At 35.0% G+C, this 12,449-nt stretch overlaps 1 protein-coding gene across 5 annotated transcripts; it reads right to left on the reverse strand.

Moving 5' to 3' along the window:
* Positions 1–5,341: 5,341 nt before the first annotated feature.
* Positions 5,342–7,685, reverse strand: LOC120162673. 5 transcript variants are annotated; one of them, XM_039172780.1, is made up of 6 exons: positions 7,614–7,685; positions 7,449–7,531; positions 6,954–7,173; positions 6,180–6,474; positions 5,757–5,834; positions 5,342–5,476 (listed from the first exon to the last, which is right to left on the reverse strand). In XM_039172780.1, exons 3-6 carry the CDS (start codon positions 7,166–7,168, stop codon positions 5,426–5,428), a joined length of 639 nt encoding a protein of 212 aa, XP_039028711.1. In that variant the 5' UTR covers positions 7,169–7,173; positions 7,449–7,531; positions 7,614–7,685; the 3' UTR covers positions 5,342–5,425. The 5 variants fall into 5 exon arrangements, with proteins under 5 accessions (XP_039028711.1, XP_039028710.1, XP_039028709.1 ...); XM_039172779.1 differs by having other exon boundaries at positions 6,954–7,170; positions 7,614–7,684; XM_039172778.1 differs by lacking the exons at positions 7,449–7,531; positions 7,614–7,685 and adding an exon at positions 7,311–7,327 and having other exon boundaries at positions 6,954–7,188.
* Positions 7,686–12,449: the final 4,764 nt, after the last annotated feature.

A 12,449-nucleotide genomic window follows, 5' to 3' on the forward strand; every position in this document is an offset into this window, starting at 1 on the left:
GTGATATGTTAAGCGATAGGTATGCAGGTGGGATTGGGGATATCCTTCGTAACTCTGACGATAAACGTTTGATCTCATTTTCTGAATCTGTCCTCCCATTTTAGTTGAAATTTTGGCAATCAAACTTGGACTGTCCGTGTGATAATTTTCGTTCGACTGTTTGACTGCAAATCGGCTTTGGATTGGATCTCTGTTCCAGCTTCTTATCTTCCGGCCTTCAACTCTCTCATTCGGGAAATTGATTCTTGGGTCAAGGAAAGAGCTGTCATCTTGTGTTGTATTCATACAAGTGGTAATACCATGGCTGATGGTTTCGCACAACAAGGGCTAATCTTATAAATACCTTAAAGTTTAATGACTCAATTTTATAATTATCCCTATTACAAAATAATAATAATAAATTAACAGCCCCCTTAGACTATTCTAGCAGTCGGCTGCTAGCCCAATTTCCTTGACTTTACAACAATCTCCCACTTGAAGACTAATTTTAATCTGTCTTCACACCACGATCGATGAAACAACATTTCTGATCCTGTTATTCTAGCATGTCAACTGAAGCTGAACACAACTTCAGTTTATCTGTAGTCACCGTCTTTGTTAACATATCTGCCAGATTTTGAGCTCCACTAATCTTTTCAAGTTTCAAAATCCCATCTTCCAGAAGAGACCGAATAAAATGATATCTCAATTGTATGTGTTTCGTCCTGGAATGAAAAGAATGATTCTTCACTAGATGAAGAGCACTTTGACTGTCGCAATACAAGAGATTGTTTTCTAGTTTCTTGCCTAACTCTTCCAAGAAACTTTGAAGCCAAACCATCTCCTTGTTGGCTTCCGTAACAGCGACATATTCTGCTTCAGTTGTGGAGAGAGCAACTATCTTCTGTAGTTGAGAAACACAACTCACTGCAGTACCTCCTAGAGTATAGACATATCATGTAGTGCTCCTTCTGATGTCAACGTTTCCGGCTAAGTCAACATCTACATAGCCTGTCAGTATCGTATCTCCACCTTTGAAACAAAGTGCTTTGTTTGTGGTACCCCGTAGATATCTGAAGATCCATTTGACTGCTTCCCAGTGTATCTTGCCCGGATTATTCATGTACCTGCTAACAGCTCCCACTGCTTGAGCAATATCTGGTCTGGTACAAACCATGTCATACATCAGACTTCCAATTGCTGAGGCATACGACACCTTCACCATGTGTGCACGTTCTTCCTTCGTCTTTGGTGATTGTTCTTTGAAGAGTCTAAAATGAACACATAAAGGTGTACTTACTGGTTTAGCATCTTGTATGTTGAACCTGAAGAGTACTTTGTTAATGTACTCAGCTTGTGATAACATCAAAGTCCCCGACTTTGTGTCTCTCTTGATCCTTATCCCAAGAATCTGCTTTGCAGCGCCTAGATCCTTCATAGCAAACTGATTCGACAATTTTTGCTTCAAATGTATAATCTCTTGCATGTCTGAGCCTGCAACGAGCATGTCACCAACGTACAATAATAAAATAATGAAGCTATTGTCGAACCTCTTGATGTAGCAACAATGATCTGCTTGACATCTGGTAAAACCACTGTTACTCATGAAACTATCGAACTTCTTATACCACTGTCTAAGAGCTTGTTTTGAACCATACAAGCTCTTCTTCAACCTGCATACCAGGTTTGTCTTGCCTGCCTCTATGAAGTCTTTTGGCTGCCTCATATAGATTTCTTCCTTCAAATCACCATGAAGGAAAGCTGTCTTTACATCTAACTGCACAAGATGTAAATTCTCTGCAGCTACAATTTTCAACACCGGTCTGATTGTAGACAGTTTTACGACTGGAGAGAATTTCATTGTAGTCAATACCTTCTTTCTGCTGAAAATCTTTGAAAACCAATCTTGCTTTGTAGCGTTTTCTCCCATCGTGGTCTTCTTTGATCTTGTAAATCCACTTGTTATGGAGTGATTTCTTACCTGGTGGTAATTCAGCTAATTCCCACGTCTGATTTGACATAAGCGAGTCCATCTCATCTTTCATAGAAGACTCCCACTTGACTGAATCCTCCACCTGCATTGCTTCATCATAGCACTCTGGTTCACCATTGTCAGTCAGCAACAAGTAGTGCAAAGAAGGCGAATAACGCTGGGTTGGTTTAGGAATTCTAGAGGAAAGTCTCAGTTCTGGTGTGTCTGGTTCTTCTTGAACTGCTTCTGGACTGATTTGAACATCATTTCCAGAAATCTCCTCAAACTCGGTAAATTCCTTTGTTTCAGCTTCGGTATTGGAGCTACTTGATTCTACGATTGACCTGTCTTTGTACATCACATTCTCATTGAAAATGACATCTCTGTTTCTGATGATCTTTCGATTTTCATAGTCCCAAAACGGGTAACCGAACTCATCACCACCATAACAAAAAAAAAGCATTTGTTGAACTTTGCATCTAGTTTACTTCTTTCAGCAGAGTTTATGTGTATATAAGAAATACAACCAAACACTCTTAAGTGTGAAAGGTTTATTTCTTTTTTGCTCAAAGCTTCCTCTGGTATTCCACCATCCAAGGGAATTGAGAGCCTACGGTTGATCAGGTAAGCTGTAGTGTTGATAGCTTCAGCCCATAGCAATTTGGGCAATCCGGCATGTATCCTCGTGCTTTTGGCATGTTCATTCAGAGTTATGTTCATGCGCTCTGCTACGACATTCTGCTGCGGTGTCATGGGAACTGTTGTCTCCATCTTGATCCTATTGTTTGCGCAGAAATCTCTGAATCTACTTTTTCTGTACTCTCCTCCATTGTCAGACCTCAACCGCTTGACTTTCAAACCAGTCTCATTTTCCACCATGGCATTCCATTTTCTGAAGATATCAAAGACTTCTGATTTCTTCTTCAGAAAATAAACCTACACCTTCCTTGTTGAATCATCGATGAAGGTAACATAATATAGAGAGCCTGCAAGAGATGGAACTGGAGATGGTCCCTATACATCAGTATGAACCAACTCTAACTTTTCTGCCTTGAGTGTCTTGCCAATCTTTGCAAAACTGACTTTCTTTTGTTTGCCAAAGATGCAATCCTCGCATAGTCCGACATCTACATTCTTTAGATCCGGCAGCTTCCCTTTTGACAAAAGTGTCTTCATCTCTTTCTCGCTCAATGGCCAAGCCTTTGGTGCCATAGGTTTGATTTTCCATCAGCATCTGCTACTGCAATGATATTCTCTAAATTTGAGGCTACATAGAGAGTACCAATCTTCTTACCACGAGCAATGACGAGTGCTCCTTTGGTGATCTTCCATTCACAGCCTGAAAAAGTTGTAATATATCCTTCTCTAGCAAGCTGTCCTACAGAAATCAAATTTCTTTTGAGGCCAGGAATATGTCTCACTCCTGTCAGCTTCCAAGTGGTCTGGTTTGACAACTTTAATCGGATGTCTCCTTTTCCGACGATCTTCAAGGTTTCATCATCAGCTATATGAACCTTCCCAAAATCACCACTGACATAGTTCTCCATAATTTCTTGGCATGGGATGAAGTGGAAAGATGCCCCTGAATCAAAGATACATGACTCAATCGGACTGTTGACGCTTAGAATCACGGCATCACCTGTCTCCTCTGTTATGTTGGCAGATTCATGTGCGCCAGTATCTTTCTGCAGTGCTCGACAATCTCTTTTAAAGTGGTCATTCTTGCCACAATTATAACAGGTAAAATCTTTCTTTCCCATTCTTGATTTTCCCGTTCTGGATTTTGATATGCCACGATTTGAATTTCTTTCTAAAGTTCTCCCTCTAGACTCTGTGTGCAAGGCTGAGGAGGTTGATGCTTCTCCTGATTCTCTCCGTCAAATTTCTTCACTCAATATCAGATCCCGAACACCGTCGAATTTTAATTTGTTGTTTCCCGACGAGCTGCTGACTGCTGTAACAGTAGCATTCCGACTGTCTGGTAGAGATGATAAGAGAATTAAAGTTCGAACTTCATCATCGAATTCAATTTCCACTGAACTTAACTGGGTTGTGATTGTGTTGAGGTCATTTAGATGTTGAGCCACTGATGCCACTTCCGCCATCCGCAAATTGAATAATTGCCTCATCAAATGAACTTTGTTTGAGGCCGATGGCTTCTCATACATACTGGAGAGAGCCGCCATAAGACCCGCCGTGGTCTTTTCCTTTGCTATGTTGAAAGCAACATTGCGGGATAACGTCAGTCGGATAACTACGAGGGCTTGTCTGTCGAGAAGAGCTCAGTCTTCATTCTTCATGCCCTCTGGTTGTTTTCCTGAGAGAGATTGATATAGATTTTTCTGGTACAAAAAATCTTCAATCTGCATCTTCTAGAAGCCAAAGTCTGCACCATCGAACTTTTTCAATTTTCACCTTCCCTTCGTCTGCAATCATCGCTCTCACTCGAATATAACTTCTTTAGATCATTTCTGACAATTCTTGCGAACCACCATGTATTAGAACACCTCCGTCGACAAACTCGTATAGCCGACAAAATTTCACTATTCACGAAATTCACTATTTACGTAAATAGTAACCTCGCAAAAATTAACAAAATTCACAACCAAAAACTCTGATACCAATTGTTGGGAAATAAACCGAGTACGAGTAATTTCCCTATAACCAGATTAGTAATAATGCGAAATAAAAGCAAAAAAATAATACCCGAAATTGATAACGGAGTTCAGCCAATTATGCCTACGTCTCCGGACTGCTACAAATCTTTTACTAATAGAGAAAATTTACAGGTGTTTACAAAATACTCACTACTCACAAGAAAGCTCTCTAGTATTGAGAGAAAGAATGATTTTTGGGATGATTTTGAAACTAAATGGGTTAGGTTATTTATAGTTGAAACTTATAGGTTAATCTTATAAATACCCTAAAGTTTAATGACTCAATTTTATAATTATCCCTATTACAAAATAATAATAAAAATTATCAGCCCCCTTAGACTATTCTAGCAACCGGCTGCTAGCCCAATTTCCTTGACTTTACAACACTTTATACGTAGGATGGTTATGAAAAGGGTTTTCAACGAGACATCCAACTCTTATTAAAAAACCCATAAAATTTGACAATTCTTTACCATGTCTACTGCTTCATTGACCACGTTGTTTAACTTCAATCTTGGTTACTCCCCACTCATTTTTCATGATATTATATTCGAATACGAATAAAAGATATAATCCTCTAACAAAAATAAAACTTCATGCCGGATATCTGATACATAATTTGGCATGCATGCATTTGTGCAATAAAATGGGGTTTTTCATTTATAAAAATGAAAATGTCAACTTGTATATAACAAATGTGGCAGAGATTCTTCAAAAATTTCTCTTCTTTGAAAAACTCTTAACAATCCCATTAATTGCAAAACTTGAGAAGAGAAAATACCTCTGCTGCGCCATGGATAGATAAATAGACTATCATTCAATCTGAATCACTTTTCATACTCCCCATGGCCTTTAATCCTCTTGGTCTCTGCATAACGGAAAATAAAAAATAACCTATGATGCTCAGAATTAGGTCAGGTGTCAGATATACAGAAGACCGAGTATGTTCTTTTTTTCCCTAATTTTTTCCTATGTTTTAAGGATCATACCCCATACGTCCATACCTATGTCGGATACAGATATTTCAAAGAAAACGAAAAACAAATGACTACACTCGCAGAATATATTGAAAACTGAATATATATATATATATATATATATAGAGAGAGAGAGAGAGAGAGAGAGAGAGAGAGATTGAGAGTACGTACCTTCTTAGAACTCTTCTTTTCCCTAACTTCATACCTCTCTTGGCACATATCGGTCAACCATTCACCGGGGCTCACCAACTGCCAATCATCAAATGATTTCAAAAATTATACCTAATAATTAACCGAAATTGCAAAGAAATCCCAAAGATATATGATTAAATCTCAGTCCTACCTACATCAATCCAGATACAAAACTATGTTACTCGGACTTGGTTGTGACTGTTGAAACAGGAATGTTCAAACTTTAAAAGGTTTTTTCATATAGTTGGAGGTCTACTCATATCCGGATATATGTCAAACACGAACATCAAATATACAAGTACTTCAAGCAAAATGAAGACTTGGAACAACAAAACTGCATATGACTCGAACTCGATAGTTCAATTATTGAAAGTTTAGCATGAATCCATCAATGTTACTTACAAGTAAGCTTCTTTGGATGATCTTGGCTCGCTTTTTAGGTCTTTGGGGAGGTTTACACCCTTTCATCGCCATAAAATCCTCCTCTTTCTCTTTGCTTGACAAAGTGATAAACAACTTTGGCCACACTAGTGCTTTCTTATCATCTCCATTACTACAATCCACTGCAACCTTCCCATTCTCATCCATTAGACTCACCGCCGATCCCCTTGTTGTGTAGTAGCGATCTTCCTCCTCTTGTGATGAATTTTTCCGGTGCTCGGTTGTAGTCGACCGGAGTATAGCTGCCTCGGAATTCCTACAATCAAACAAACAAAAAGAGAATTTCACAAACTTTTACTAGTTTGCTAATTTGTACAAATTTTACCAGGGAAACTCTTAACACCCTAAGGGACTAAAATATAGTAGCCATCTAATTAAAATGGCATAAAACAAACAAATTCAAACTTGCCTTCTCTCTTTTTCCCAGCAACCAAACAGTGGGGGAAGGGAAAACAAGGTTCCCAACCTCATTTTCTCGGGAAATTCCTCACACACACTAGGTGGCTGAGCTCCATTCGCAGCTAGTTTGGATGAAAGAAATTAAAACAAAATTCATTCTTTTCCCAACCTAACAGTTTTTCAGAAATCAAACAAAATGCTAACAAAAAAATCCAAAAAAAAAAAGTATTAAAAAACGGAAGAAAATCTCATGATCCCAAACAAACAAGAGGTACCGAGAAAATTCATATTTTATTTAAAATCCAAAAAGAAAAAAAATTACTGATCTTCTCTTACCTAGTGAGACGATGATTGGATCGAGAAGAAGGGGATGAATCTTTATCTAAAAGCCGACAAGTGATTCTTCTACGGACCATGACATTCGATTTATGAGATATTTTTTTAGGGTCTTTAACTCTCACGCATCTTAGCCTCTTTCTGTTTCCCCACTGTAGAAACAGCTCTGAATTTATTGTTTTGCTTGTCCTTTGGTTCCTCTCTTCTTTCTCCATCTCTGCTATCAAAACCAGCAAAAAAAAAAAGTTTTTAATTTTCTTGACTCGGGAAATAAATAAATAAATAAAACACCGTTGAAGAAAAGAAGGAAGAAATGTTGAAAGAACCCGGATAATTTCTTTGTACAAGAGAACGATACCATTAAAATGGTTTATGATGTGAAACTCAAAGAGATGATGAAAATCAACTCTGGTTTTTTTCCTGTTTTTGGTTCAAGTAAAATCCAGATGAGTCATCAGAGATAGAGAAAGGCAATATATATGAGTTTACACATACATACTCAAATTGGAACTTTGAGAGGAATTTGCTGCCTGACTTTAAAGATCTAAACAAATACACTATATTTTTTCTCAGAAGTCCTAAAAGGTAAGATAAAATAGATGTCAATTACCAAGTAAAAGAAAACATGAAAGGTGGAGGAGGAGGAAGAAGAAATCTTACAGTGAAAATACAATCATCCCAGAGAAGAAAAAAAAGTAGGATTTCCCCACAAAATTATTGCTTCAAGAAAAATTGTAAAATGAATTTGAAATTGAGGAAGGCTCCTCTTCTGTTGCTGCTCTGCCTCTATTTCTCTTTTCAGTCTATTATTTTTGTGTTTGTCTTCTCTCTTGTGGATTCTGAATTCTTCCCTTTGTTGTATTTGTTCATGTATGTATCATCAAGTCTATTTTATTTGAATATAGAAAATTTTCAAATAATATTTAATTATTTATCAAAATAATGTTTTCTAACGAATCAAAAAGTTTAAGTTGAGAATTGACCTAAATTAGTTAGTTATGGATTTAGGCCTTTTCGGGAAGGAACTGAAGGCCAAATTAGTTACTTAAGGGGTGCTTTTAAATAAGGGAGGAAATAAGGACCAAAGGAATAAATTTCCCTTTAAAGAAAATAAATAAATATTTTTTGCCTTTAACCTTGTTTTAGACGTGAGTTTGGTTAGGAAGGGCAACCTATCGGGTTCGCCCGTTTTGCTCACCTCGTCCCGAACCCAAAATGAATCTCCGACTTGATTTTCGACGGATTTTCTTATCGGGGCGTCCTGTCGGATATTTTTTTTTGTCTCGAACCCGACCCGAAATGTTATACCCAAACCTGAACTCGAATCCGACCCGAAATGTTATACCCAAACCTGAACTCGAACCCGAACCCGAAAATATTTTATATATAATTAATATAAAATATATAAAATATTATATATATATAATTAATAGAAAAAAAATATAAAATATTATATATATATATATATATATATATAATCGGGGCGGGGCGGGTCGGGGATACCTTGCCCCGAACTCTACCCGAAAAAATCTTCGAAAAAAATCTCTTATACCCGACCCGACCCGATATCATTCAACTCGACCCGAATTTGACCGGATTTCGAGTTTCCCCGTCAGGTTCAGGTCCTACTGCCATCCCTAGGTTTGGTGATGTAGGGGACAAAGTGATCTCATTTTCTTTTTCTTTTTTTTAACCTTTCTCTACTTGGCCATTTTTCTTTCTCCACAGGCTTTCTTCACCATCTTTTGTTCTTGGTATCGCTAGAACTCACTTCTAAAGTAATCATCCTCTTCTTCATGCTATAAGTTCCATTTTGAAATGTAAATCTCTATAAAGAAAGGTTGAAAGGAAAACTATAATTTTATATGAGTTTTGATTTTAGAAGACTTATGGAGGATTTATAGTTTAGAGTTTGTATTATATCTTTCTTTCCACCCCTAGGTATGTTATAATTTTTCTATTAAATTTTTAGTGAAAGAGGGAGAAGATTCATCCCAATTTAGCGATAAAGAGAGAGTTTGAAGAGAAAATCAAAGTATATTATTTTTGGTATTTTTATTTAAGATAATACATTTTATATTCTTAGTGGATTTATATGAATCGTAAATGTAACAACTCGTAAGGTGAAATGTGTGTTTGGTGTGTGATATGACAATATATTGGATTGACCTATATGTGACGAATTTGACCTAAAAATTGATTATTCGTATTGTTAAATGATGTATGGATAATACTAATGGCCACAAGGATTGATTTGAGGGTCATAGGAGATTATTAGAGCTATGTTAGGGTGATTTATCAGACCTTAGTAGACTAATTTTATACTTTGATATCATTATTGTTCTTGTAGTATCGATACTTTTAAATCTAAAGAAGAAATCTAAGCAATTTAGGCATAGAATATCGATACCTATTTATGTAGTGTCGATATCATTCATATAATATTGATATCATGGTGGGTTATCGAAATTAGGCAACATCGAGCTATTTTCTAATATTGATATCTCCATAGGGTATCAATACCATGAAGTTAAGTATCGATACTTTGGGTGGGGTATCGATATTAATCAAACATCGAGCTATTTTCTGGTATCAATATCTTCCTAGGATATCAATACCATGAGATTGGATATTTATACCAATTGTATGGTATCGATATTGAGCAACATTGAACCTGTTTCGGTATCAACGTCATAAGGTGAGTATCGATACCCATTTAGATTTAAAAAAAGCCACTTAGTTACTTGAATTGTTCGGGTATGTTACTAAAGCTTAATAAATATGGAATGAGACCTGAAAGAGTAATACACACTTCCATAACATGATAAATGAGAATCAAGTCGAACATTAATTATTAATAAATAAGGTGATTCGTATAAGAGTGCCATTGAAACCACGAACGCTATAAATTGACTAACTAACGATTATGAGTGGCACTCAGAAAAATTATTCGAACACCCAATATTTTCTTATGTAGCGATCATGAATGATGTTTAGGAAACCATTTCGAACACGCGAGATCTAATTATGTAGCAGTCATGAATGACAATATAACGTACATGATACGAAATGACCAATTAATAAATGATAAGGTGCCTAGCATGATAAGATGAGAATGAAACATCGATATGTGGAATAATGAATTGAACACGAGTGGATAATTAATAACCCTAAGTCTATTGTACATAATGTGTTATACCATGTATTGAAACATATTCTTACTTACTTGTCTATGTTTATGTGCTGAACGAACTGTATAAAATAAATTGTGTATTATTGAATTCGTGTAACTCAGTATTTAATTGTTTATCATTTTCACGACAATAAATTAGGGATTAAAGGAGTACTGTCGTCAAGGAATTTTAGTACACTTATTTTCAATGCAATGTTGATTTTTATAAAGGACATATGTATTGATTATTTTTATTTAAACTTGAGTGTGTCAGATCTCTGTATTTATATAAAATATCTTTATTAAAACTTTCTAATAGATGATGTCATGTTTTAAAATGTGATTTCAACATTTTCAATGAAAAATTTATATTTTTTCTGTCTTACTAAAACGTCAATTATCGATTTTTTAAAATTAAATTTTTAGACTTTAACTATGATTATTTTAAATATTTTAAATAATTAAGTTTTTAAAATTAATTGATTTAAAATTTTTAAAATATATTTTTTATATTTTTATTAATAGTAAATTTTAAATAATATTGAGTTAAAATTAAAAAAATTAACAAAAAAAGTCAACAATAGACAAATTTAATGACAGTGAGAATAGCAAGTTTATTAGGTCTCTCAAGGGCTCGAATGTAACATCATGAGTCAATTGTTTCAACAAATATGATTTAGGGTGTTACATACTATACATATTCTTTTTACACGTGACACTTATCATAAATAAGTTAAAAACCCGATTCATAAAATACGTCTTTCAGTTAATAATTTTATAGTAGATTGTTAAAAACTCTCCTTAGAAGCAAACTTAGAAGCAAAATTGTAGTTTTAATACCCATTAGAAGTAAAATTCTCCTTCCGCCTTCCTTATATAGGAATTGTTAGAAAAAATAGGATAAATTATATAAATGGTCCTCTGATTATAAGATACTATTTTGTTGAGTCTCTCGACTATTAAAAGTTACAAATTGATGCTTCGACTATAGAGAGTTGCTTTGTTGAGTCCCTTGACTATTAAAATTTACAAAATGGTCACCCGACTATTCATTATGTTCTAAACATGTCTAAGTTGGACGCTAATCTACTGACTGGACGTTAATTTGAGCTGAGAGTTTGAGTTCGACGTCAACATGCTGACTGAGCTATAATAAAATTTGATCTCATAATCTCAAACGAATATCATATCTCAATCAACATGTTAACGTCCAGCTCAGACGACCGTTAATTTTTTAACAAAAAATGACAAAATTTGAACATAATGAATAGTGGGATGACCATTTTGTAACTTTTAATAGTAAAAAAAAACTTAACAAAGCAACTCCATATAATTAGAAACCATTTTATAACTCATTTTAAACCCTTAGTTAATTAGGATCAATTGTAGAATGGGTAGAAATTGAGTTCTAGCCATACATGGAGACCATTTGTACATTTTACCAAAAAAAAAAAACACGTCTTCCGAGGTTTTTTTAATCTTGATTTAAGATTTCTTTAGTTTAATGATTTAATATTTTATAATTTGTGGTTTAAGAATTTTATTTTTTAAGATTTAATGTATAAAGTTTGGTTTTAGTTTTTTAATAGTTATAAATATAGTTAGATTTAATGTTCAAATAAGAGCTCAAACTATATCATTTTTTCTGAATAGGTGCATGTAGTATTTTTTTTTACCATCCATGTGCCTAACATTACAAACGTTATCCTTTAGGTGCTCGGGCCGTCAACGACGTTAATTTACTCTATTAAGTGACATGTATCACAAGATAATTTTAAAATTTTTATATAAAATTTTAAAAAAAATAAAATTATATATATATATAATATTAAAACACACATAAATTTTGAAATAACAAAAAAAATTGAAAACCTTCATTCCAACCCCTAAACCTATGTCACCCATCGCCCTTTATTGTCAATGAAGCTCCACCCAATCTCATCTCCCCCATCGACCAAAACCCATATGAAATCGTGACCGATTGACGGCGAATCGACGTTTTATACCCCACAAACCCTAGGATGAAAATCGTGATCTCACACGATTTTGACGATCAATCGACGACAACTACGACGGCGTATAACTAGTATGATGGTAAATACTATAGCGGCGGCGACGGTCATGTCCGGAAAGGGTGACGATGGTAGGTTAGTGTTAGGGTTTGGGGATTTTATTGATTTTGAGATTTTTTGTAATTTAAAAGAAATTAGTTTTTTTATAAATATAATAATATTTTAAATATATTTTAGAAAATAGATTTTAAAATTACCAGATCATGGCACATGTCACTTAACAGAGAAAACTAACGGTCGTTATGTCTTGAA

This window comes from Hibiscus syriacus, unplaced genomic scaffold (assembly GCF_006381635.1).
Source record: "Hibiscus syriacus cultivar Baekdansim isolate YM2019G1 unplaced genomic scaffold, ASM638163v2 tig00111403_pilon, whole genome shotgun sequence".
Lineage (NCBI taxonomy): Eukaryota > Viridiplantae > Streptophyta > Magnoliopsida > Malvales > Malvaceae > Hibiscus > Hibiscus syriacus.

Bases quoted from the DNA above. Each gene is read 5' to 3' on its own strand.
- LOC120162673 (XM_039172778.1), bottom strand. The intron at 5,835-6,179 runs GTAAGTAACATT...GATGATTGGCAG, and splicing joins TCATCCAAAGAAGCTTACTT to TTGGTGAGCCCCGGTGAATG. The intron at 5,477-5,756 runs GTACGTACTCTC...TCCGTTATGCAG, and splicing joins AAAAGAAGAGTTCTAAGAAG to AGACCAAGAGGATTAAAGGC.